The sequence below is a fragment of the Callionymus lyra genome, chromosome 2 (assembly GCF_982586985.1).
Source record: "Callionymus lyra chromosome 2, fCalLyr1.hap1.1, whole genome shotgun sequence".
NCBI classification, from domain to species: Eukaryota; Metazoa; Chordata; class Actinopteri; order Syngnathiformes; family Callionymidae; genus Callionymus; species Callionymus lyra.
In genome coordinates, this window is record NC_141819.1 from 16,071,690 (window position 1) to 16,099,228 (window position 27,539).

Genomic DNA, 27,539 nt, shown 5'->3' on the forward strand with positions numbered 1-27,539 from the left:
ACGCCCCCAGCTCATCGTGACCCCTCCCATTCCGTCGCCGCTGCAAAGATGGCGTCCATCATGGAAGGACCGCTTAGCAAGTGGACCAACGTCATGAAAGGATGGCAGTACCGCTGGTTTGTGTTGGACTACAACGCCGGCCTCCTGTCGTACTACACGGTACGTCCGTGGCCCACGCGTGGCCGGCGATAAAGCCCGCGTTTGTGGCCGTTTTCGAGCAGATATTCGGGCCGGTGTCGGAGCGAGAGGGCCTGGTGTTTGTCATGAGTTCAGCTGGAACACAGGGCGGGTCTGCATTGTCATCGGTCTCGCCTCGACCAATCAGGGAGCAGCTTTTAGACCGCATGACCAATCAATAGCCTGGATCTTACTTATTAGCTTCTTTTTTTTTGTTTGTTGCTAGCTTGCGTGTAAACCTTCACCGTACACGCTCCTTAGTGCGCGATTTATACAAACAATAAAACGTGTAAGTAAATGCGACTTTCTTGTCTTTTGCTGACAAATATTAAAAGTCGGTACCGGTTGTTTATACTTGTCAAGCAGGGAAAGCAACCTGTGTGCTATCGAGGGAGGAGGGGAGTGGTTGCTAGGTGGGTTTACACTTATTTTTAAGTGTATGAATAAAGAGTATTCTGTTGTACTTCATGACAATACAACTTGTAATCCTGTTAAGATTTAACTTGGAAAAGATGGCGTGAAGAGAAAAGAAGGAATCATTATTCATCAATGGCACAAAGGGAAAGTTGTATCTTGCTTCTACTCAAATAATTTGGATTGTTTATAGAATAGAATAGAAAAGCTTTATAATATTTGCTGCAGCATTTTGTCCACAATTATTTTGATGTAATCATATTCTGTGTATTGTAAGTAAGTTATATATGTAGAGCGCTTCTCCAAACCAGGGTCACAAAGCGCTTAAACAATTAAAACAATACCTAATAAAATATATGCTTGAAAGGTCAAGATAACACCGAGACGGAGTATCAGGGAAAAGCCTGCACGAATAAAAGTGTCTTAAGATGTTTCTTGAAGGAGTCAGTAGATCATCAAACACAGAGAGGAAGATCGTTCCAAAGCTTAGGAGCAACAGTCTGGAAGGATTTCTCTCCTCTGGTCCTGAAGCGTGTTCAGGAACCATCAGTAGATTCTGATCCACAGACCTCAGAGCCCGAGCTGGGGTGTAAGGCTGGATCAGATCACTGATGTAAAGAGGAGTCTGACCATGAATAGATCTGAAAGTAAGAACCAGAATTTTAAAATTGATCCTGAAAGAAACTGGCAGCCAGTAAAGAGTTTTAAGGATCAGATAAATGTGAGTTCTTCTACTAGAGCTGGTAAGAATTCTCGCTGCAGAGTTTTGTATTTACTGCATTGTGTTTTGTTTTTATTTCCAATGGCTTGTCTAAATATTGGAGACCAGGGCATTAAAAAATAATTAATTCCATCACTTTTTGTTTTGCAGTCAAAAGACAAGATGATGCGAGGCTCCAGAAGAGGCTGTGTACGACTCAGAGTAAGTGTCTGGACTTTCCTCCTTCAATGTGAATGTACTTAGAATCAGAAAAATAATCTTTCATTGCCAGTGTTGGATTTTTTTGTGGTGTCATTACTTAATAAAATAATGAAATGAGATAACACACAAAATAGCCAATACAAAAACTGAACTAAGCACCAACAGAATTTAATAGTTTTAAACCTTCCTCTGATGGTTATTCTACTGTCACTACATTTCACTATACAAAAACTTTCTATATCGTCTGTAGTGAAAGTGCTATACGTAATTGTATAATATTTATTTTTCCTATGTAGCATTAATTGCTGAAAGTTATTGTCTACCGCTTCAATCATAAACAATCTGCCCCCAAACTTTCTGACCCTTCCCACTCTCTCCCTCCCTTTAACATTTTTAATGTAGCAAGTGAAGCTCATTTGTCTTCATCTTTGTCCAAAATGACTGCTCGTCTGTAAATTCCCTCTTGTATTGAAGCCTCGAGGAGAAGAAATCTTAAAACTTAAACATGACTATATTTTAAGATGGCTTGTAGCAGATGTTTATAGAATAACAAGCTATACAGACAGGATGTTCTCCGGGTAAACACTAGCGAATGCTTCCACACCGCAAACAGTCTACTGCCTACACAGGTGGCACTGACTTTTGGGTGAACTTTCACTTTAAGTAAACTTCAGCGTCAAACCCCCTTCTGTTGTTTTGGAAGCAGAAGAGAGAAACAGGTTTTTCTTTTACTTGTCATCATGAAAAAAACATGAAGTAATGCGAGCGTCCCTAAAACAAAGGGCTTTCTATGAAACTATCAAACAAAACCTCATTTAATGCTAACTAAAAAGCATTTTATTTTTATTTACTTGTGATTTTTTTCGTGTGAGACAACAGATCTGCACTGTTTTATTTTCTGGCCACAGATCATGGAGAGTATAAGCTGTAAAAAATAGCTGACTTGATACTTTGTTGTCAGTAAAAACATCACATTTAATTTAGATTGAAGATCTCATGTAAACAAAACCAAGTCCTGATTTAGGAACATATTCCAGTTAGTTTTGCATGTTCAGGTGGCTCTAAATAGCTAAACTGTAGACAGAATGTTGTTTGAAAAGTCTCTGGTGTATGTTTTTGTGTTGGTAAATCTTCGCTAGAGGGCAGCAAAGCCATAACTTCAATGAGTGACCTCATTCTGGACATGACACCATCATTACACATACTAGTGTTGCCCGATGTTACATTTCTAATGCAGTTAAACAGTGAGACGAAATATGTTGACGTTGAAACAATCTTGTCTATATTGATTTGACTTTTTACACCTAGTAGAGCCCGTTTCGGTTGCCCTTTCCCAAAACTTGATATATTTATATTATCTTACGTTTCTTAATGCTCTATGATGTCAGAATAGATCTTTCTGGGATTTGTTTTAAATCTATCGGTTATTTAAAAGCTAAACTGTATGAGTCTGAGCCACGAGTGTCATGTATAATTTGTGTTTTAAAGTTTACCAGAGACTGGCTTGCAATTCTATTTTGAACCAACAGAAAATGTATTTTAACATCGAAGAGTGGACTATAAATTTCGAAGAACTGTCAAACACACTTCTACATCAGTTTCCGTGTGTGTGATGTAATTGTCGCACACAAAGAGACACAAACATTTGTACATACACTTCTTGCTCCTGTGCTGCTGCCTTTTTCGCCTCCTCCGCCTCCTCCTTTCTCCCAGATCTCACCCACCCTGTCCCCTCCCACATCCTCTCAAAGTGACTTAACGCTGGTCTTGTTTTTGTTGTGTTCTAGTAAGAAACATCCGTTGATTTTTTACTTTAGATGTAAGTCTAAGTATAACAGCTAATGTGGAGCAGTATTCCTTCTGTCTTTAGCACACTAATGCCAGACAATAACACTCCAGGTAGAATATGACCTTTATTACTCTGTGCCTACTTCACCTTTTTTTCTTTTTTTTTTAACTTGTGTCTGTTTGCTCAGGGAGCTGTGATCGGCATCGATGACGAGGATGACAGCACTTTTACCATCACTGTGGACCAGAAGACTTTCCATTTCCAAGGTGAGATGGCTTACATTTTTCCACTCACTCCTCTCAGTTTTCCCCTGTTGCCCACACTACTCCTTTTTTTTCCATGCTCAATTTTACATCACTTGATGCTGCTTATGTGCTCACTCACTCTCTTACACACACACACACACACACACACACACACTTCTCTTTCCCTCCCCGCCTTTTAAAGCCTTGGATTGGTCTGCTCTAATGCCAGGAAACGCATGCACTCAGACATCTAAGCACTGTCAGAACATGCGTCCAAGCTTTTTCCTCTCGCTCTCGGAACGGCGCTAAGCTCGGAAAAAATCGGACACTTAATGCCAGTTGTGTTTTTACTGCGGGGAAGATAGAGCCGTCTCAGAAAAGAACAAGCAAGTAAGGAGTTTATTTTTGTATTTTGTATAATCCGACTTCCTGACTGCCGCTTTGAAGGAGGACCGCTGCTCGCTTGTCTCCGCAGTCGCGCCTCAGGGAATAAAAGGAATACTGCTGAGTGCGATTCTGAGCTCTGGTCTTTCTGTTCTCTTCCTCTCCATCTTTCGCCTCACCACCGGCACTGTCTGCTCTTTAAGATCCAGTGGGGACAGGATTGCCTTCGGCCACAGCACCCCCACCTACCTATTCTCTGTGCCAGCCTTTTTTTTTTCCTCTTTTGGCAGAACTGTCTTGTCCGGTACACAGCAGATACTCCTTTTTATACTCTTTACCTCCGCCACCATGTTGTAAACTCGCTGATCATTTATCATCAACTTTATCCGCCATTATTTTTATTAGTATCCATTTTCGCTCCCTACTTACTTCACTCCTTCCACCAGAACTTCCATTTTCCTTCTTCTTGAAGTTTATTAGCCACAATCCATGGACTCCCTGCCCTTCTCACCTCCTCCATGCCCTCTCCCATGTCTGTGTTCCGAAGCTGTATGCTGTGGTTCTACAAGCGGAAGGGTAAGAGGAAAAACTTCATGCGTCTTCGTCCACATGCATGCAAGTCTCAAGCCGGAGGATACAGAGAAGTTGTTTGCTCTCCGAGTGTCACAGTTCAGGCGGAGCCACCTGCTTTTCATGCTCTTGCTTATATGTGATATACGTTTAAAAGTTATTTTCATTTCAATTTGAAAGGGAGTTTAATATTTTATTGTGATAATTGTGAGATGATTTGTATTTGAGATGTTGTCGTTCAGTGGAACGTTTATTGCAGTAGTTGTCGGCTGAAGTTGATGCTTTTGGACAAATGTGTTTATTACTAGTTATTTAAGAATACAAAAATTTAAAGTATTTTATTGACCTTAGAAGTTGTTTTTAAGTGAAATTACTTGACAACAGTGAATACAAGGGGCAGGAACCTTGGTGCTTTATGGCTGGTAATGGTAATGAGTTGTGTCTTTTTCAGAAAACTATTAAGGTGATCACAATCAAAATGTATTTGATTTGATTTTCCATCGTGTTCACTACATCACACGTGCATAATCACTGCATCTATAAAAACACTCTTGAAGAATACATTTGTGACAATAATACCTTAAGTACCAGGCATTGCATGTAGATTCTTGTAAAATACAAAACCGTGAAAAATATTTAAAATGAAAAATGCAAAGGCCATGTAATTTAGTTAAAAATATTTTATTGTTGGCTTCATTTCTCGGCCAATCGCGACAGATTTCTAAAATGACGCGGAAGCTGCCAAAGGCTAAAAGTAGGCCAAAAATGTTGGAGGACTTGCGACTTTCTAAAGGCTCTGACTTGCGCAATATTTGAGCTACAAAGCTCTTTAGTTTAAAACCTTTCTTGGAATGAGACAAAGAAATTTAGCATGTTAGTCGGACCCCTGTAGCACCCATGAGAGGGTAACCAAGCTAACTCAAGTGCCCTTTTAGATATAAATTGGTGACTCCCAGGGCAGATGTCAGATATGCTGTGATTACTTTTAATATGGTTGAAGGTTTACTTTTGTTGTCCAACCATTAGTTTAAATTGAAGTAACATAGAAAATTATTTTTTGACTGAATTTGACTGCACATTTGTCAAAAACGAGCTTCCAGGTTGATTTTCCGTTCTTCATCACTCGAGCAAGATTTCTCTTTTGCTGTTAAGTGATAGTAAACATGTTGTCATTGAGTCTCTTCTTGTTGTAACGTGATTCTCTTACAACTCTAGTGACCGACTGTGGACACTGACCCACTGCTGGCCAAGAGAACAACTCTGTACTGTCCTTTTTATTTGGTGGGACATCCATTATTCATCCCCCTTTGTCCTCTGCCGGTTCATCAGAGTAGCTTAAGAGCCTCATAGCTTCCTCTGTCCCTGCCTCCCATCTACCGTAGTTATCAATCGTCTTCCTCTTGCAGTGTTGGTCAATCACTTTATTTGGAAATCAGAAGGAAAAAAAACGTTTAATTGAAAAATATCTTGATAAGACACTACTTCCCAAATGTCTCTTTCTTTCTTGTGTTGCGTCCTGAGAAATTGTGAGAACTTGATCAGTGTCCAGATCAAAGATTTGGTGTCAAACATGATCTCTTACAACATCAATCAATAAATGAAGGAGGTTATTCCTGTGCATTATGACCTCGAATGTGGATGTTGAGAGAGGTGGTATCAATAATTCAGCGTTTTGAAACGATAATGGTGGAACAACAAAGGGAACGGTGACTTGGAAAAGGAGACCAGAGAGAAGGGGGATAAATCCTTTCCACAAGACTGTTTTGTGTGCTTGAACTCTTGCAGTCAAGCAGATGGCAGAAAATGGGATTTTGAGTGCAATATAGGAAAGTCTTCAGTTATACTCTTTTAGAAAATTAAATCTCTAGTATAGTCTGCTGCCATTGTCCTTGAAGCACTGGCTGCTTAATAAGTCATTTGTTTTTTAACATTAGATGAAATAAAGAAAATGACTTTTCTGTGACTGCACAATAATCTGTACTTCCCCTTTACCAAAACAAACAAACTATTTTAGAAACTATGAAACTCTCTGTGCATCAGTGAGCCTAAAATCCACATCCCCTGAGCTTTGGTCTGCGTCTCCAGGGGTACAAATCAAAGTCCCCCCTCCCAGGGTAGACAAAGCACTTTTTATTTATATAAACATTAGCATACTGTTGTTACTAATATTAATATGGACCATATTGAGTGGTAGAGTTGTTGGCAGCAAGGACTTGTAGAAGAGAACAGACACAGCGTCAGTCAGCTCTGTGTTAAGCTAGAGCACTTGTCTTAAAATTATTGCGTAAATAAGTTTCTCTTCCACTTATATAAATAGATTAACAATGTTCATCTATCTTTCTGTTATTCCACCCAATCCATAGAATATGAACATGTGTAATTCAATATAGACATGCAGTTTAATTCCTTAAGTAAGTAATTTATATTTGTAAAGTGTCTCTGGCAGACCAGGGTCACAAGCACGTAAACAACAGAACAATACACAGTTAAAAATACAAACAGATTTAAAGACTTTAAAAGGTCAAGACAACGCATTGAATGTCACTCTCGAATTAAGTTGATTACCTTATAAATTATAAAAAAAGCACTTGTTATTCACTGGACAAAGAAACAAAGGGTAAAAAAACCATCAGCCATTCATCTTTTCTCTATTGGGAATCATGTCTAGCTGCAGGGCCATTAGAGTGGACTGGCCTGAACATTTAATGTTTTTCTGGCTTCATTTTTTGAAAGGACGTAATCAATATTTATGTCAGTATTATGAATTTAAGAAACAGAGATAAATAATATGCATGTCTATCAGAGGGTTTCTATATTGATTTAGTGTCTTACTTTGAAGTGAATCAACTATGATATTAAACTGGCATCTGTTTCTGTTTACTGTCAGAAAATCTCAATTTAGTTTAGTGTTCTAAATGTGGATTTTCTAGTTTCTTTTCTCCAATTCACATTTGACTTTTATTGTAATTAATATTTGCCTTTGTTGTGTTTACTTAGGAAAACATCTTCATTGATATTGACCGAAGATGCATCAGCCTATTTGTCGAAGTGCTTACTGTGTGTCAGATGGTTCTCAAAAAACTATGACCCTGTCATTCTACCATGTCTTCGATGTGCGACGCTAGACGAGATGTGTTTTCGTATCTGGTTTAATCGCTGCCTGTCTTTGTTTCGCTCCTCAGCCAGAGATGCAGACGAGCGGGAGAAGTGGATTAATGCCTTAGAGGGAACCATCCTCCGCCACACCCTCCAACTACAGGTCAGTGTGTGTCTGCATCAGTCTCCGGCTCCACCAGTGACGTGAAGAAAATAGATTCAGCTGGAGGGCAACTTCATGTTTGCTCATATATTGGGAGAAAAAACGACTTTAACTTTACGTCATATATTTTCCCTATGGCAAACCCGCTGTTATTTGACTGCACTGAACATGCTATTTGGTGTAGAACACGACTAACAAGAGCAGGTGTTACGAATAGAGGGCTTATTTACCTAATAATTTGCATTATTACAAATAAGCCTTAAAGGTAACTATCCCCTGATGATGATCTTTAATATTTCATTACATATTTGCATTTTTTAGGATTTTATTATGAGACGTGACAAGACGAGATTCATCCTCAAGTTTAAACTTTTTGGCCGTTGCCTTATTATCACATGTGAACTTCTATCTGGATAAACCCCAAGTGTTGTCAGATGTTGATTAAAAGTTGTGATCTTTGAATGAAATACTATATCAGACGCGTCATGAGGGAATATATCGGTTAATTCTGTGTGTTCCGCTTTTTGGTAAACCTGATATGTTTCAAGTTGACTCCGCCTATTTTGCCATTGACGGATTGAGGGGAAAGTCGATGGTGTGACATGAAATATGGATCCATTCTCACTGCAACATATGTCGCCGTGGTGACATGTACATGTGCTGCTCTTTAAGCTGTCGGTCCCACTGATCTGTGTTGCAACATCAATTTCACATCAAGGAACGTCAACAACGGGTCACCTGACTGACATTCAGGACAACTAATGTGACGTCTTTGTTCGCCGCCAGGTAGTTGACGAGACATTGAACTCTGTAGCTACTTTATAGCAAGGTTGTTTGAAAGGTTGTTTGTGTGTGTGTGCGTGCACATCTACTTATGATTATTCTCTGTATCTGTAATCCGGTTTTCTGGTGAGAAAAATAAATGGTGTTCGTAATGGAGGAAGCTGATCCTTGTTTTCCGTAATTCAAGAACCAGAGAAATCAGAGCGAGGACAGACGGGGGTTCTCAGTTTATCACAGAACTTGAGGCTTTATCCTTTATCTGGGCAGCGTGACGGAAGTGATATTTGAGGACAATACATTGAACAGATGTTTTTGGCATCCTTGTGCTATACATCCATGGAAGTCTCTGTAGAGATTCATTCGATAAACGCTAGCCTTTACTATAGGCGTGTTTATTATCATTAATTTACTAGTATGATAAGTTGTTACGATACAGTGGCAACGATATGATGTATTGTGATGTATCGCGATACAGTAAGAACAAAGATGTATTTTTAGCATGTAGTTAAAGTCTGAGTACTTTACTCTGGTTCTGCAGAATTTAAAGACCACATGACTTTCTGCAGGAGTCGACTGTATCTTGACGTTTTCATTCTTTGCCAGGATCTCGCAGGATTTCTAGGTCTCTTTAGCTGCGGAGGATGTAATACATGCTATCTAATAATCCATGCGTTTGTGTCTTCTCGTCTGGACTATTGCAACGGTCTGTTTTGATATCTAAACAAGAAGGAGCTGTCTCGCCCTGCAGCGAGAATTCTGACCCGCTCTAGTAGAAGAACTCACATTTATCCGATCCTTTAAACTCTTCACTGGCTGCCAGTTTCTTGGGAAATGTGACAATATCATAATAACATTAGTAACCCAGGACTGGATTGTTGTAGATCTATTTAACTCAAAATACAGGCTGCCAGATGAGAGATGTGTCTAAAGTGTGGTAACCATGTCACATATCCGCTGGTTAATGCTCTGCTTCGCTTGTGTTCGCCCTCATGCGGACTCGCCAGGAGTTATGGATTCAAAACGCAATTAATTGCAATTTATTTATTTTTATCGAGTTGTCTCTTGTTGACAATTAATTGATAATAGATTGTTTGAATCCCTAGTATCGTGAAAATAAATTTTGCACTTTATATTTTCTCACACCCCTACTATACAGTTTTATGTTGACAATATTTTAAGACTAGTAAAAGGAAGAGAAATGATATGTGGTCTTGTCGTTTGGTTTACTAGAGTTAGCTTTTATCATACTACAAAATGACTTGTCTGATTTGGAGACAGTTATCCTGCTAGTTGCTTTTAAACAATGTTTGTTAATTTGTGACAATGAAAAAACATACTGGGAGTAATTCCTGTTATGTTACAATCGTAAGCTCTTTAAAATGAATGTTCTGCATTAGAATGAGAATTTTATCTTTTTTCCTTTAAACTTATTTATTTTATTTTCTGTCAGTTCCCATAAATTTCACTTCTCTGGTAAATAAAGTCAGATTCTTGAGCAGTAGGCGCTCGCACGCACACACACACTGCAGTCCTTAAATCACATGAGCACCAGTAACCAATGTCGGGTGTGCTTGCTTGTACGACCAAACATCTGCTCCTGCTGCATTAGCCAATAGGAGCAGCTGATGAGGCGGCACTTGGTTTTTTTTTTCCGTCTCCTGCCTGCATGAGCGGAAGTGATGCTTTCCTGCCAGGGGAGGGTCCGGGATTAATTCAGCTCCTTCTGCATCATATCCAACACTCTGCTGATAACTAACGCGGGAGGATAAGCTCTGGCCAGAACGGCTCTAGTTTGTCCTGGCATACTGCAGTGGGAGCAGCAGGAGGAGGAGGAGATTGTCCACTCTTTATTTGGCAGGAGAGGTTAAAGGAATGTTGACCTGAACTGGTCCGATGTCGGAGACGAGAAGAGTAGAACGGAAAAGATCCTCATTCTGCCTCGATGGCCTGGAAGAATTGCACATGGTGTAGCACAGCATGTTTATTGGATGGAGATACCTGGTGAGTAGAAAAACAAACTACAATTGCACGACTGTTACTAAAGACAGAAGTCTAGTCACTGCAGTGAGGTGCTGGAGCTGCGATGTTTCAAAGTGGGTCACACAGCCTGGAAAGATGAATAGAAACATAGAGCGGAGGATGTGTTTGTTTGTCGTGTCTGGATCGGTCTGGTGGGTTTGTTGATGTTCATGTGTGACATTAGCATGTTGGTCTGATAAGACATTCCTACATTGCTGCATAACCGTCGTGTACATGCGCCTTTAAATATTTTTGGAGCATATCACCTGATTATGAATCAACCAATGTTTTGGTCTTCCCTCTCTGAAAGTTATTAGCCTGCATGCCCTCTTCTTTGTTTACAAAACAAGCAGTATTCTGTGACACGTAATAATAGCAGCCTCGCTCTCCTGTGTTTAAGTAAGCAAGAACAATTTGAAAATACTTGATTGTTTAAGTGTTAACTTTGACAATATATATCTGGAGAAAATTACAAATACTTAATACTTTGAGTCTATATTGTTTTTACATAAACAAAATGTTGTTTTCACCAATAATCATTTTGTCATTTATCTTTTATTATTTTTTTTTTTCTGATAAATAAATTATTAAGCCCTTTTTTCCCCCCTTTATTTTAGTTGTGTTTTCGTTTCACTGGACTAAAAAATACAAAATAAGTTTAGGCTCTTTTTTGGTTTTAAATGCCTTCAATTAAACTGCATTTGCTCTGAGGGGAATCTATCTTAGAAAGGTATTATTTCGATATTGAACATTCTTAGGTAAAAATTACTTTTTTGCAGAGATGTCTTTATACTGTATTTGTTAACTACTCGTCCAACTAGACCAGGGTCTCGGGATCCTTGAACCAATTCCAGCTAATAACAGGCAAATTGCTGTGACTGATGAATCATCAATTATATGGATATTAATGTATTAAAAACTAAAACAATAATAAAATGTTCTACAAAATACAGTGATTTTCTACCCTTAGGTTAAAAAGGAAATACTTATCCATTTAATAAACATCAACTTGTTTGTGGATGAGCAAAAAATGGTTACATAAAAATGTAATTGATTGAACTAAATAACATTTTATTTTGTATCATATTATTTTCAAAGTGTCTGTGGTAGCTCCTTAGAAGCACTTTGTCTGGGTTTGATTAATAATAACAAGAATTTAACTTTATACAAAAGCTTAAACAACAGTATGACGCATCAGAGTTGACACCAATATATACCACAGGCTAAACATGCACAAACATTGGTCATAAGTAAATTAACCTGAAACCCTCGCATCATCCGTGCGTCACTCTTTTACATATTCCTTCACTCAAATGTTGTCTGAGAGTATGAAGTGAAAATAGAAATATACCTCGAATCAATTGTAACAATTTCCATTAAGATCAGTTATCAGTTTTGTTGTCTGGCACTATTTGGATGTTTTCTGAATTTAAATGAAAAGTAGGATACTTTCGTTCATGTTTAGCTGAGGTCACATGGGCAGCTGAGCAAGAATTTCATGTTGTTTCATGTGTGTGTAAAATGTAATCTTTAACTTGTTCGGGCAAGTTATTTAAAAAAAACAATCTAAGATAAATAAAGTAATTGCTACTACTAAACAAACAAAGCGGGAGATTGAATATTAAACATCCGGTAAAACTTTTTTTGTAAAACATTGATGGAAATAATCATTAACCATTTTTTTCTAGCAACACTACTGCAAATCATGTTGAAATGAAAAGGTTTTAACCTTTTCATTTGCTAAACTTGTTTGTTTTTTTTAAACATAGGGTGAGATTGAAAGAAAAAGTAATCGGTAGTATGTTTAAAAATACACAATTCCATATCTTTGTCAAGGTTCTTTTTTAATCCATCTGATATTTAAAAAAGAAAAAATCATGGTTGATCTTGTTGTTGTAGGATATGTATCTGGTTTTTGCTCAGGCATCTGTGTGGTCAGCTATGACCTATCACAAAGTACCTTTGCTCCTTTGAGGAAGTCAGTCAGCTGACGGCAGCCTCTGTGGTGGCCGCTTCACAGACACTTCTCCCTGAAACCAGTAGGATGTGTCGATTAAACGTAAGCAACACTCGGCGTTCAGCATCACATCCTGCCTCAGATGGCTTTCCTTCACGTTCCTAAGAGATTGTCGTTGGTGAAAAGAAGGAGTCCTCCTGGAGACGTTGGCAGGAGGCATCAAAGTCAAGAAAGACATTCATCTAAGACGGTTGGACGGATTTTGATTTCCAAAGAACATCATTTGTGTTTTGTAACGATGCGTTTTTTCCTTTTCCGAGCGTTAGTCACCGCTGCGAGTCATGGAAAACTTTCTCCACCTTCACCATTGTTTATGAAAATTTTCGAGGAAGTCTTATCTTCTTTTTCTTCCTCATTTCCTTTCAATGCCAGATTAATCCTCCCGTTGGAATGCTTGGTCCGTTGGATCTTACTGTAGAGCATTGACCTTTTTTTTTTTTCTTTTTTACAGTGTATGTGCTGTATTTCCTAACTGGCTAACAAATACTCTGGAGGATTTGTAGTCGATCCAAATTCCCAGGAGTGCTAGTTAGATTTTGAACAGTGACATCCAGACAGCCTGTGCCGCTGTCCCTTTGTCATTGCAAGCTTTTTCAAAAATGTGCTGTGTGGAACTTTGCTGGAAGATTCTCCTGGATCGCTGTCCTGCGCTCAGTGAGAAAGCTCCTGGCCCGGAGACATGTTTCCAGGCTAATGTTGACAGACTACTTCAAACAATATGGACGTTATTCGGACGCCGGATACATTTGCACTGGACTGTTTTCGTGCAAGCCGGATAAAAATATCTCTGTTTGACCACAGGAGGCCGAGACGGGATTTGTTCCAAGTGTCCAAGACTTTGACCGAAGGCTAGCTGAAGCTGACGCCTACCTGCAGATTCTGATAGACCAGCAAAAGGTAGGAGGACACTTTTCTTTTTTCTTCCATTTTATAAGACTTCATATTTACACGTGAAAAACAGGGGATTGAAATAATGAGTAATAATTTTCCATTTTCATGATCGTATCCAGTGGTTTCTTTTGATTTAATCAAGCTCTAATATGGAAGCGATATCTAAGAATTTGTGCTTTTGAAAACCATGTGATAATCAACATTCTTTGCTCGCACATCCCGTTCATGAGTCCATGAAGTGACTTTTCTGTCCCCTTTGAAGCGATGAAACACATTTATATTAATAACCAATAACACTATGCGTTATTGAGAAGCGAGTGTTCTATGAATCATCATTTAATTGTGTCACGCCCTCCTCAAAAAACAACTAATTGTTGACATAAGCTCTGGACGAATAGGCCAAAAATGAACTGTACACACATTTCCTGCTGTGTTACCAGTAGTTAAACACACTCGGAACACGTTTGCCGTCGGATCGTTTCTGCGGATCGCTCTCATGGTCACGCTCCGTCTGTTTTCTTTGCTTTTATCACTCACAGCTGTTTGATGAGAAGATCAAGGACAGTAAAGAGGATGAATCACGTCGAGTGAGTATCAGCAGAGCTTCCTTTGGCTTGTGTCACGTTTCCAATGCTCCTCTGTTAGAGTGCCAGCTGACGCAAGGACGCAGATATAGTTTCATCAATGAAGCGTCAACTGTATGGATCCAATACATCAGAACCAACTATATGTCGTACTTCGATGACATTGAACCAAATATAGATACATAGATATACATACGCTTTAGTAATATTTGGAGTAAAAAATGAAAGGTCAATCAAATATAAATGAGATCTTATTTGCTTCTATAAAATGTTTGTTTTTACTGTATATTTCCTCTCAATACTTCCTGATTATAATTGCTTGAGTAAAATCATTGAAATATAGTGGTTCATATTGCGGTCATAAGATACTTTTTTTTTTTTTTTTTAATATCCTTATAAACTAGTTTGAATGCTTTTCGTTACAGTATCTGATAAACGGGTCTAGTTTCACCAGTTAAATAAATCTTTATTTCACATATATAAGTTAAAGCCTTGTATACTTTGTTTTTGTAATATTCAAATAATGTTTACTCTGTTAATTGCAGAACTTGCCAGGACGCACATTTTCCAATATTTGTCTATTTCATGCGTTTGACTAATACAACTATAACAAACAAAATATTCAAACAACAGTATCCTACTCATCGAGTGACTCACACAGCAACTCACTGACCTGTGTAGGTCGAAAGTCTAATGAACAAAGAATAGACAAGTGGAGGAAAATGTAGTTATTAAGGAAGATGACTCTCTTTCTCACAAACCTCTAGTAGTTCATCTAGATGTGTTCAGTTATGGCACAATAAATAGATCTGATGTTTAATATTATTTTTATTTTGTCATCACACAAATGAGCAAAGTATACGGCAGAATGTAAATGACGACAAATTCATATGCTAAAGTAAAAAAAGAAATTACTATTCTGGCCTGTCACGATAGTGTATTTTAATGAAGATGTTTTCTCATCACATAATTAAAATCCTATTTATTAAAATGCACATGTTCAACTTTGTCTTGTCTTTTCCAGACGATCGAAAGTTTGAAAGAGACGACTTGTGTAGGTTCACACTTTACATTTTTTTCTATGCCTTCCTCACACTTAAAGCCTTCCAATTGATTTCCCTTCCCTCTTTGCTCTTCCAGAGTATGGTAGAGTCCATCAAGCACTGCATTGTACTTCTGCAAATCGCCAAGGTAAGCACCGTCTCAGCACAGCGTCCCTCTTTAGTTGTGATTGTCTTGACATTTTCTCCATGATCATTTACTGCCAGACCAGGTCAGCGGGCTCTGTTTTCTGTCTCTTGGGCAGTTTAGTGGTGTAGCGGGGGGGGGGGAGCATGTGCGAGTGATCGCTTCATCACAAATGTAGTTTTTTCCATTCTGTATTTGCTCCACTTCCACTGGAGGAGCAGCAAATATGGAGCGTCATGAAGCGACTAATGCTGCAGTTATTTTCCATGCATGGTTAAAGAGATGGATATCTATGCATCACCGATGCTCTGGATGCTTCACATAGTCTAACAATGTCTTCTTAAAATTTTAAGGACCAAAGTAACGAACAGCAACACGCAAACGGACTTATAGTAAGTTTGACATCCTCCGTCCGACAAAAAAAAAAACCCCGATGGAACTGTTGACTTTCTTTTCCCGCTAATTTGCTCCAGACTTTAGAAGAGCAGCTAGACTCTTTAGTGCATGACGTCTAATATGAAGAGCTCTATCTCTTTTCCTCATGTCTTCCACCGCTGTCCTCCTGATCATGCCGACTCTCTTGATTCAAATCCTTTTTTCCATTAACGGGTGGAAACCCTTCTGATCACCTGGACCCGGAGAATGTACATCGCTGCATCATGTATGTGGGTGTACATGGGGGTGACTTTTGCACTTCATTTCACCCACTAATGCAAGTCAAATACTTGACTATTGATTCACTGTGTACACACTGCCTGCTTATTGAACCATCCACGACTATTTACGTCAGCCTGAGGTAAAACACACTTCAACTCCATCTTTTTCTCACATGTGTCAGCGAGTCCTTCAGAGAACGCGTGTCAGTGTGGACACTGTTTTTTAATAACCTCAGTAAAATAGACACTTAAATACATTTAAAGCCATAATAAGGTCAGTGGAGTTCTATAAATAACCTTCAGTTTAAGTCATAATTTTTAAGGCAAGGTGAAGTTGAAACGGATTAAATCGGCCGTGGAAGATTGAGTTTGCATTGTGAAGGAGTCCATTAGAGATTTGAACTTAAAACATTAGATCAGAAATGGAAATGTATTTTACAGAGATGACGTATAATTTTTCATAAACACACAGACAATGTAAAGATGGCTTTAATAATATTTAATAACATAAGTAGACTTAAAATATAGTTGTTATAATCATAAGGGACTTTATAATCATAAAGGGATTTATATAAAGATGTTTTAAATGATCTTGAAATTATTTATCGATAAACTACAAGACAAAGGGCAAATTTAAACAATTAAAAAATGCATTTATTTTAAATGGAACCTTTAAAAAAGATTAATATTAATTTTTATCACTTCATCTTTGTGTTAACTATATTTAATATATTTTTAATTTGTTGCAAGTACAATACCTATTAAGGATGTACCTTCATCAATGTAAAGAATCTTATAGTTTCTTGAATGAAGCTGATGAGAGATTTTTCTACTTGAACGCTACTATGTTGTACGAAGGTACGACACAAATGATCCTTAGAATTGATTTATTTTTTTTGGCCTTGTTTACCACAATGTGTCTGACCTAATACCAATGAGAGGATCTTAATGGTTTATGCAGCCGCTCTACTCTTATCTCTGACTTTTAATCTCATGCTTTAAGTATTACAGCATTATGGTGCGACTGCACAGCACCGGCACATCCAGCCGTCATGAGCGCAGCAGTGAAGTTGAACCTGCAGCTTTACACCACTCAGCTTCACAGCTCACGGTTTAGCATGAAATGTTTTCTAATACTAGAAGCATGTTGCTTCGGAGTTGCCAGGAACTTGTGAGATTTCAGTTCTCTTTTGTTTAACTTCCCTAAAGCTTATTGAGATTGATATAATGGTTCAGAAGCTAACAGTCACGTTCAGTTTGTCTGTAATTTGATTTGAGTTTTTTAAGTTTGTTTAAAAATCCACACATGCAGCATTAAAGACTCCACCTCTTTCTATAAAATCTTATCTTTCTTGTTTACATTCCTGTTCAGATTAATCATCTCCATAAAAAAAGGAAAAAATTAGTGTGAAAAAAGTGTACATTACAGTGTCCAATGGAGAAAACATTTTCTCTGGTCAAGGTTTTAATGCCCGACACAAAAATGTATTTATTATTTCAATCTTTCAACAGAAACAAACGACACATCTGGATAACTTGGGTTGTTGTGCTTAATCTTATCTACTTGGTGCCTCATCCAGCTTCACCTTGAATTCCATCCTACCTATGATGATGATAAGAATTGGTGAAATGGACATTCAAGAGGAAGTGTAAAGTTCAGACGAGCAGCAAATGAGAATGGATTGTCTGGTTGAATCTCTATCGACACTTTAATTGACGAGCTGTTCAGTCACGATGCTGCGAAAGCGTCTCATTTTCCCACAAATGCTGTCATCATGACAACAATGCCCTATTGCCTCATATTTATTTAAAAAATAACTCGTATGGGAAGAATCACTTTTTTCCCTGCAGGACAACAAAAGGCCGCTGACTAATCTGGTCCCTGCTCTGCATCATGTGCCCTTGGGGAACTTTGTTAGACCAACGGTCGATATGTTTCTACATTAGCTTGTGCTGATGAATGTATTATGGCTGACCCTGTAGTTCAGGGGAGAACTGCAGTGGCAGGAGGGCTTTTATTTTTAGTCCTAATGTTGAGAATTAAACTTAAGATGTGTTACTAAACGACCTGTAATATTACTTTTATTCTAAGCTGCTTATAAAGAGGCAGACATTAAGAGGGGGCATGACGTCATGGACATGATAAAGTTATGGACTTCTACAAACAAGAGCTCGGTTATAAATTGATGCATATTTTTTCTCCATCAACAGGTTAATAATATTGAATTCTTAGAATTGTTGTCATCAAACACTTTCACTGAGTTATCTGTGTGAATCAGTAAGCAGGCAGTGAAGTGCAGCTTCAGCAAATGTTTCACTCATCTTTCCACTCATTTCTATTACCGTAATGTTTTTTTCAGAGCACCATTAACCCAGTAGATGGGATCTACCAGCCGCCTCTGGACACTCCTGTAGTCAACACCACGATGCCAACTCAGACGACACTCCCTGCAGGTAATTTGGATGTTTTATTGTAGGAAGACATTGTTGATAGTATTTCAAACTCGTGTTTGTCTTACATGGTCTAGTTATTCATCTTATTCCCAAGAGGATCTGCAGTTATAATAATGATTTCTATGGCATTTATTATTTTGAATTCATCTTGTTTCCGGATTTAGGGAAATTTTCATGGCTTTCGAGTTTTCAAATAGTTTGTAGAATTTTTCCAAATGGTAAGGATGTTTTTTTAATTCAGATGGAGCCACCGTGTGCAATGTTTTTCTTAAAAAACACTTATTCTTCTCAATATTGTTTGGTGCTTTCATATTGATCAATTTTTTCTTAAAAACAAATTGTTTGCTGTGTAGAGCAAATATATCAGCGAATAAAGCCGTCATTGTAAAGACAGATATTTTAGATCAGGCTCCATGTGTTTTTAGTTATCCTACAGAGTAAACAGCGCCACCTGGTGTTCGATATCGTAGAAACACAACTAAACTGTGTGCGTGATACCCCCCCTCATCTGTATCTTTTATTACCGCTTCGACTGTCCAGAGTCGATATCGTATTTCTCATGTTCCCCTCTTCCTCTGGGCACGTTGAAATGTGGAGCAGAAACTTGAATGACGGATCAATACTGTTGGGCCTCTGAAGCTTTTCTGTCTTGATCGCAATTTAAAAACATATCGACTGTTTGAAAATAAAACTTTATCTGTTCGGTGCTTCCATGGGAGACAATTCCAGCAATAGAAAGGGGTTTTCTGTTGGTTGTAAATTGTCTCGTTTTAAATGCCATCCTGCGATTTCGTGTCTCCTGGTCTATGAAAAATGCTGTGAAAAGGAAAGAACTCTTTAAAGTAGGGCATTCTAAATGAGTCTGAATCGACTGTAATCCTCCTCACAGCTGAAGCATCTGTCTGCAGTGCCTGATCGTTTAATGCCTTCACTTGGTTTAGCCTCAACTGAGAAATGTCCTTCTCTTCTCCTCTTGAAAAGACGATTCTCAGGTTTGTAAATCTGACCAGCGGCCTTCAACGTTACCTGTCGGTCCCGTCGTCACGGTAATGGGGAGTTTGCAGACTCCGACTCCCAACAGCACAGGTGACTCTCGCTCTGTTTTAAGAACGATCATCTCGTAAAAGACCGACTTCACTCATAAGCGCTGATCACAAACGGTCAAGGGAAGTTGAAGTGACTGACTTTAGTGTCAAGGTTTGGACTCGAGTTGACAAAGAAGATTGGAAAAAAGTTTCGCTGGAGCAGAATTGACTGCATTAGCAAGGGTCAGTCACCCCAACCTACCATAATGATCCCTGGGTTCTTGCAAAATCTGCTGAAACTGGCTGTGGGGAGTGGCCTGATGCATAAAGTGTCTTCTTGTGTTATTGTTTAAGAAGTGGACAGGGGTGAGCATTAGGATATCGACTGGTCTGCGGACTTAATGTTCCAAACTAAAATCACCGCTCCCTTTTAAATGCAGCCTCTAACCTTGCTGGCAGCTCCTTCCTCGCATCATAAATCTTACGCCTCGCAGCTTCTTTTTCCCTGTACCACTTCTGATTCCAACAACTGTTTCAAATCTCCATGAATTTGTAAATGAAGTCACTGCGCATGTAAAACTCCAAGAAGGTTAACTTCATACACTTTCTTGTAGTGAACTTTTGCTGGTTGTTATTTTAAAAAACAATATATGTTAACTATGTTTTAAAGTTGGAAGTAAGATTGGATTCAGGAAGGAGAGAAAGGTTGATGTACGAGCTGGAGCTGAAGTTCTCCAGCAAGCCCTGGCGCTGTTTATGGCCCTAAAGTGAATTAAAAAGCCTGCGCCTGCAGCGCTCTCTTGTCCGTTTATCATCTTCGCTGACACAGCAGTCGTAAAATGCTGTGCCCGGCACTAAGAAGAGCTGCATGCTGAAGAGTGTTGTCAATATCCTCTGCAGAGGAGCCCGTCACTGTTAAAGACCCTCGCTTTTCCTTCCTGCACGCCGCCTCGCTTGCCTCGCCGTGAATCAATGTTATCTTCCATAAAGTCGCTGGCCTCGCATTGATTCGGTTGAGCTACGCCGTGTATAAGAACGGGTGAAACTTGACGCCCTGTATGAGTATTATTATTGATAATGTGCTTGGCTCCTCTGCAGGGAGTGGCCCTTCAGGACCCAGCAGTGGTGTTGCCTCCCCGGCTCACATGCCTCTGCCCTCGCACTCGGTCCCAGACTTCTCGTACTCATCCAGCGAGGACGAGTTCTACGACGCAGACGAGTTCTACCAAAGTACCACATCTCCAAAACACAAGTTAGTACATCGCCACCACTATTAAAGTTAAAAATCCTTTGGACAAACTCTGGCCTGACGTTGTTTAATTTGATCTCTTAGTACACAAAGCAAATACTATGGTCTAATGGTAAAGATGGAGACAATCCTAAATACTTTAATTATTATGAGCAAGTTTTCTACCTTCTAGGATTTGGCCTACATGTGTCAAAAAATAAGAATATATATATAATGATGACAAATATCTTATCTGGAAAAAATTAAAGTTCTGATGTCAAAACCTTTGTAGCATTTCTACTTTCTACTGGTTTTTAATGTGTAAAAGTAAAGCCTATCTTGATGTATTTAAGTCTGGCAGCAGAAGCCTATTTCTCAGTGTCATCATGTCCATCCGTCCTCAGCCCCTCTGGAGCACCTGCAGTCTCGCCCCTTAACAATGATGGATCTGCACTGAAACGACCAGAGACGACAGAGTCCCTCAACTCCACCATGTCCAACGGCACCACAGAAGCAGGTGAGGCTCCGTCCTACGAAAAAACCCTTGTTGGTAGACGTTTGTAATTGCTGTGTGATCGCGTCCTTTATCACAGTTTGAAAAGTGACTTAACTTGCGTGGAAATATCTTATATCTATGCTTCCTTCAGACGCCTTCGACAGCCACGACGACCGCGACGATGAGGGTGAAAGGGAGTCTGTGGAGGAGCACAAGAGCGTCATCATGCATCTGCTCTCTCAAGTCCGTTTAGGGATGGATCTCACCAAGGTAAGAGGTTCACAGTCCATCTGAAGCAAGTCCTCACAAATAAAAATTCCATTATGTGCACCAATAAGTTTGTGCTTCAAAATTAAAAAAAAACTTGGGGTCAAAGGGCACCATCAATAAACCCATACTGGATCAATACTGTTGTTAACTGATACAACCTCATTACATGGTCAGTTGTTATTCTGTGTTTATCACAGTCACAATATTCTTACCTAAATGATTTGTTTATTTACATTAGTATGTTCACAATACTAACTTACCGTGTGAGAGCAAAAGTTTCTTCAGCCAATTTAATCTACACCTGACTTATTTTTAGTACAGTTCAGTACTGCAACCCAGAGTCCAAAAATACATTCCATCATTCACTGCCCATATATTCACTCACTTTGATTTACAGCGTCGGCTTGAAAGGTTGCCAAAGAAAAGCTTCTGTTCTTTTGTGTTCATTTTGTGCTGATCTGCCTCCACATATTCTCTGTGTTCATAAATCAGTCCAAAGGGGAGCAGTTTCCAGTTACGTCACATTCTGGCCCTGCTGAGCCATTAAATTATTAGAAAAGTTTGTGTCAAAAATGATTTTCTTTGTATAGAATCACTTGTTCAAAATAAAAAAGTAACATGCATAAGGAAAACTGAACTAAAATATAGTAAATATAATTATTTATATAATTATTTGTGCAAATACAGTTTACAAATGCATTCCTAGAATGCCATTTTATGGGGGGGGGAAATGGTATGATTTGAAATGTGCAATTGAATTAATGTACAATTAACATTCGCAGGGTTTTTTCTTTTTTGCATTTCAACTTTTGGCCGATAGATGGCAGCAGTCTTTACATCCTATGCAGCTAATTTCATTGGTTTACAATGATTTTACAAATACAGTTGATTTCAGCAGCTTTTAAAGCTGATGTTTGGACATATTTTGTTTTTTTTAAAAGATGAAAGCAGTTACGACTTCATCAAGAGTCATGTGGTCTGTAAATTCTGCGACACCAGAGTCAAGTACTCGACAATACTCCAAATATATCCTTGTTACTACAGTATCGAAATGTATAGTATTGTGGCCCCTGTATCTTGATACGTATCGTATCGTTAGAGTCTTGCCAATACACACCCCTAATATGTAATGCATTTGTGTACAAATATTTTATATTTTAAATTATGGTAAATCAAACTATTAAATATCAAGACGCAATTAAAAAAAAATCGATGATTTAATTATGTCTTCGTGTTAACATGGATAAATAATCAATAGAAGATGATCATACTCATCTAAACTGATCAAATATGACTGAAAACTGGATTGAAAACTTGGGGGCCTGATAAATTGTGGGCCATTTTTATCAGGCCCCCAAGTTTTCAATCCAGTTTTTGCTGAGTCCATTTACAGTTTGCTCTGCATTGTGGGAGAGGAACCCTCAACCTGTCATTCGCTCATACTGTCTGTCTCTCCCCCTCAGGTGGTCCTGCCCACTTTCATCCTTGAACGGAGGTCCTTGTTAGAAATGTACGCCGACTTCTTCGCGCATCCCGACTTGTTCGTCAGGTACAGATCGCACAAGTGTTGTTTGATCGTCTGTTGTGTCGAGTGTTGACGTTAACATGAGTCGATGCTGCAGTATTGCTGAGCAGCAGGATCCCAGGGACCGCATGGTGTACGTGGTGAAGTGGTATCTGTCGGCCTTCCACGCGGGTAGGAAGGGATCAGTGGCCAAAAAGCCTTATAATCCGATCCTAGGAGAAGTCTTCTACTGCCACTGGGATCTGCCCGGCGAGACGGACGAGTCCTCCCCGCCCACGGTGAGAACCGGAGAAGCGGAACCACAGAAAAATATCTAATCCTCAAGGTGATTCTCATGTCCTCGTCTCCCTCCAGGACGCCGTGTCAGACGGTCCAGTTCCCTGGTCTTCGCCAGACAGCGTGTGTTTTGTGGCCGAGCAAGTGTCCCATCATCCTCCGAGTGAGTTCCATCGACTCGCTGGACTTTTTCTATATTTATTTGACACCGTCTCTTGTTGTGTCTCCAGTTTCTGCTTTCTACGCCGAGTGTTCCAACAAGAAGATTCAGTTCAACGCTCACATCTGGACCAAGTCTAAGTTTCTAGGAATGTCCATAGGCGTCCACAATATCGGACAAGGTGCGCAGGAGGACGTCTGACACACCAGTGGACTCTGAATGCATCGTCATTGAATGTCTTTTCTTTCCGGTCCAGGTTGTGTGTCGTGTCTGGAACACGACGAACATTACATCCTCACCTTCCCCAACGGCTACGGCAGGTTCGTTCCTCGTCTCCTCCTGTAGATCTGTGTGTAGATCTGCTGTGACGTGAGCACCACTCAAACCCAAACTTCCTTGTCCAGATCCATCCTGACGGTGCCGTGGGTGGAGCTCGGCGGAGAGTGTAACATTTCCTGCTCAAAGACCGGCTACAGTGCCACCATCGTGTTCCACACCAAACCCTTCTACGGAGGCAAGAAGCACCGGATCACAGCCGAGATTTTGTAAGATTTTTTTTTTATTTCATTAGTGAAAGATAAACTATGACATGTTTATAACTATTTTTATCTTCCAGTGCACCAAATGACAAGAAGTCTTTTTACTCCATTGAGGGCGAGTGGAACGGAGTGATGTACTCCAAGCTGATAAGTGGAGTAAGTCGTCCGTGTTATGCAAGATGCATGTGTTTAATATAAGTTAAGGAACGGATTATCAACTATAATCTTCCAATAAGAGTTGAAGTGATGTTGAAGGAAAGGAATGTGCTTTTGTGGGTGTTTGATAGAGGAGGACGAACACGGAGATAATCGAGATGCTTTGAGCCTCCCAAGAATTAAAAACACATGATCAGACTCATACTTCCTGTTAAAGAGGAAGTTACTTTCTGTGACAGACATTTTAGTAAATATATATTTTGCGTGGTCAACGACGTAGACGGCGTAAGAATTATGGCTATTCTTGATATTAAAATCCTTGATTTATAAGCATAAAAATCGAATCCATCACTCGCCATCCTTGATATCTGCAGGCTCACAGCAAAAATAAGAAAGTTTTGTTCACTCTAAGTTGCTCTTTTCATGTGCTTTGTCTGAACCACTGGTGACTGTGATGATGATGCCTTTATGTGTAGAAGTGTTGAGTAAAAGATAAAGACATGTTTTCTCACTGCAGACGCCTGTAAATTGCCATGATTTGCTGTATTTTTAACGGGTCACGTTTTCTTGTTTCTTACCAGAGTTAAAATATATTCGTTTTTGATATTTAGCAGTTTTTCCAGCTGGAATTGAAATTTGATTGTAGCATATTAAGATTGTAAAGAAGTTCGTCTACTGTTAAGTTAAGATTGAAAACAACTCCTTAAACGAATTCTCTGGTGCTGCAGGAGAACTCGACCTTCATCGACACCAAGAGGTTGGGCATCGTTAAGAAGAAAGTGAGGAAACTGGAAGACCAGCTGGACTACGAGTCTCGAAGGTATGTCGTGTGAAGCAGGAGTTTGTCTTCAGATAAGAAACCACGTTTAAACAACTAACGTAGTATGACGAACAGAAAACAAACTTTATGTGCAGGAGCTCTGGACTGGTTTCTCTTAAACACAAACTCTATATGTAACCAGTTTACAGATGTGTTTTTGAGTGACGGCAAGAAACTTTTTGATGTGTCAGAGGCTAAAAGATGAAGAGAATATCCTGACAAAATAATGTTCCTTTTGTTGAGGGTCCACTGATCTAAAAGTGCATGTTCACATGTAACCCTTGTGCCCATTTCACTCCCGACAGACTTTGGAGAGACGTGACGCTGAACCTGAAGCGTAAAGACATCGATGCAGCCACAGAAGCCAAGCACAGTCTGGAGGAGAAGCAGAGAGCGGAAGCCAGAGAGAGGAAGGAGAACGAGCAGCAGTGGGAGACGAGGGTGAGACGTCCAACCACCACCTGCCTACTATACTCACATTTCTCTGTCAATTATTGATAAAAAAGATGGATAATAAAATGGAGAAATGTCCTATATCTTATTTTTCTTCTCTCCGTGTGCAGTTATTCCACGAGGACGGCGAGTGCTGGGTCTACGACGAACCTCTACTGAAGAGAATAGCCTCTCAGAGGCACTGAGGCATCGACGCACTGATGGACTCACACCTGCAGACACAACAGAGTCTTCATAAGAACTCTTTTGCAGGAGCACTTCTGACACAAGCCTTCGAATGACTGACACTCGTAAAATAAAGAGCAAAATAGCATCTAGACTGTAAGACCTAATTTGGAAGAGCGAGTTCTACCAGAAGAGGAGGAGGAGGAAGAGGAGGAAGAGGAGGCACTAATGGGAACTTGAGTTTCTCGATGTGAGCGACCTTTTCCTTCCACCGCCGCGCCACGTGAGATTCGGCAGCCGAGGCGAGAGCGGAGAAACGTCTTCTGGCCAAACACGACCACAGCCTTTTTTCGAGCCAGAGCTAGTTTCCCGACAAACACACACACTCACACATCTTCTTTGGAGGGGCCAAAGCTTTGTAGTTCCTGTTTCAAACAAAGTTTCCAAAAATAACCGGCGCTCTTCATCTCAGGGAATCTGGTGACTGAGGACAGAAAGCTGCTACTCCCTTCCCCCCCGTCCCCCGTCCCCCCTTTTTCCCAGACTCGTAACGACGGCCTTATCGTGGTGGGATGAATTCCTCGAAAAACAGAGCGGGGGAACGACTTCCCCGCCTGCCTGCAAATACGTATAACTCTTGTTTATAAGTAATATAGATATACAAAATGATGGATATATAAATATATATACTTTTTTATTTTTAGTGCTCAGTTTCTTGTTCCTGCTGGCAATAGTGTAAAATATCTGTGGACATCGAACGTTTTGGCTCGACATCGAATCATTCCATGAAGACATCTTTAACCATCAGCTCCGACTTCAATTCGTCTCATTCGTCACATTTCCTTCTCCATACGTTGAGCCATAGCATCCGAGAGCGAGTGACGTTACCATTATATGCAACATGTACACGACGGGAACAATGAGAAGGTTTGCGAAAGAAGAACTTTGTTCTGGACGTGTGTTTGAAGTCGCTTGAAGGCATTTTATGAACAAATGATTGTCCAAATATGTATGTGTTCGTCTGCAGAGCGGGTCTTAAAGAACTTCCAGAATCATCTTGATAACGGACGTTGCCGTGTTGATGACCATGAGGCGGCAAAAGAACAACTGGCTTAGAGTTCTGTTTTCTGCTGATCTTCTCAGCGCTCCTTCTGTTCTCGACCGTTTCGCTGTCTTTCTTTAGTCAATAACCACTTAGAGGGCAATATTTCTAACTGTACTCTGCTTTTCTGAACCATTTTCATATTTACTTCTTTTAAGGTTGATTGTAAGTGCAATGCTGTTTGACTGAGGTATACAAAAATAAACTGTTTTCACCTGAAGCCATTGATGGATGAGTGTACAGATTGACATTGTTTATGTGTCTTATTATATATAAATATAAAAAAAGTGACCAATAAAAATACTTTATCTTTATTTTATTTATAAGTTGCCTTTCAAAAGCACAAGGACACCAGTAAGACGGTAGTTAAACATTTTTATAAAGGAAATATACAACATGGGGAAACTAGAATTGAAGTGAATAAGTCTAGGTCTAAGTTTATACTTTCAAGAAAGCAATATATAAGAAGTCTTTGCGCTCAGTCGTCTTCTGCTGTTGAGTGTTTGAAAGTTCATACAACTTCATACGCTCATAGCAGCCCGTTCCACAAATGTTTTCATCTCTTTTCACTTCGGTATTTACCCCGGTGTTGCCCGCACGGTGCAGCTGTAACCCACGTGACCGGAAATCGGTGTGTCAAATCCCGCCATTGCAAATAAAGCCTTTTCTCTGAATGATCTCTTCACAAGACAAAAGGTGGATATATTGTGTCTTTCAGAATCCTGGCGGAGAGAGGAAGAGTTTATTCATCTTAATGAACTTTGTGGAGGTATGGAAGTATCCAGGAGAGTTGCTAGTTAGACTAAGATCTTGAGAAGTGAGGAGATGCCTGAGGAATGGAGTACAAGTGTGATGGTGCCCATTTTTAAGAATAGGGGGCATAAGAAGAATTGCAGTAACTATAGAGGAATAAAGTCGATGAGCCATACAATGAAGTTATGGGGAAGAGTAGAGGAAACTAGACTGAGAGCA

At 39.6% G+C, this 27,539-nt stretch overlaps 1 protein-coding gene across 6 annotated transcripts; it reads left to right on the forward strand.

Annotated features, from left to right (window-relative positions):
• The first annotated feature begins 33 nt into the window (after positions 1-33).
• Positions 34-26,787, forward strand: osbpl9 (oxysterol binding protein-like 9). Of its 6 annotated transcripts, XM_087783702.1 has the most exons (24): positions 34-159; positions 1,463-1,513; positions 3,490-3,568; positions 7,684-7,760; positions 13,381-13,476; positions 14,010-14,057; positions 15,079-15,108; positions 15,195-15,245; positions 15,596-15,634; positions 18,259-18,352; positions 19,334-19,438; positions 20,476-20,629; positions 21,010-21,122; positions 21,253-21,371; positions 22,835-22,920; positions 22,994-23,174; positions 23,251-23,335; positions 23,403-23,513; positions 23,589-23,652; positions 23,737-23,877; positions 23,949-24,027; positions 24,756-24,847; positions 25,153-25,288; positions 25,411-26,787. In XM_087783702.1, exons 1-24 carry the CDS (start codon positions 49-51, stop codon positions 25,483-25,485), a joined length of 2,217 nt encoding a protein of 738 aa, XP_087639828.1. In that variant the 5' UTR covers positions 34-48; the 3' UTR covers positions 25,486-26,787. The 6 variants fall into 6 exon arrangements, with proteins under 6 accessions (XP_087639828.1, XP_087639830.1, XP_087639829.1 ...); XM_087783704.1 differs by lacking the exon at positions 19,334-19,438; XM_087783703.1 differs by lacking the exon at positions 15,596-15,634.
• The last annotated feature ends 752 nt before the right edge of the window (positions 26,788-27,539 follow it).

Coding starts and splice junctions, on each gene's coding strand:
- osbpl9 (XM_087783702.1), top strand. CDS start 49: ATGGCGTCCATCATGGAAGGACCGCTTAGCAAGTGGACCAACGTCATG. Junction 23,514..23,588: donor CGTCCACAATATCGGACAAG/GTGCGCAGGAGG, acceptor TTTCCGGTCCAG/GTTGTGTGTCGTGTCTGGAA. Junction 23,653..23,736: donor TTCCCCAACGGCTACGGCAG/GTTCGTTCCTCG, acceptor TTCCTTGTCCAG/ATCCATCCTGACGGTGCCGT.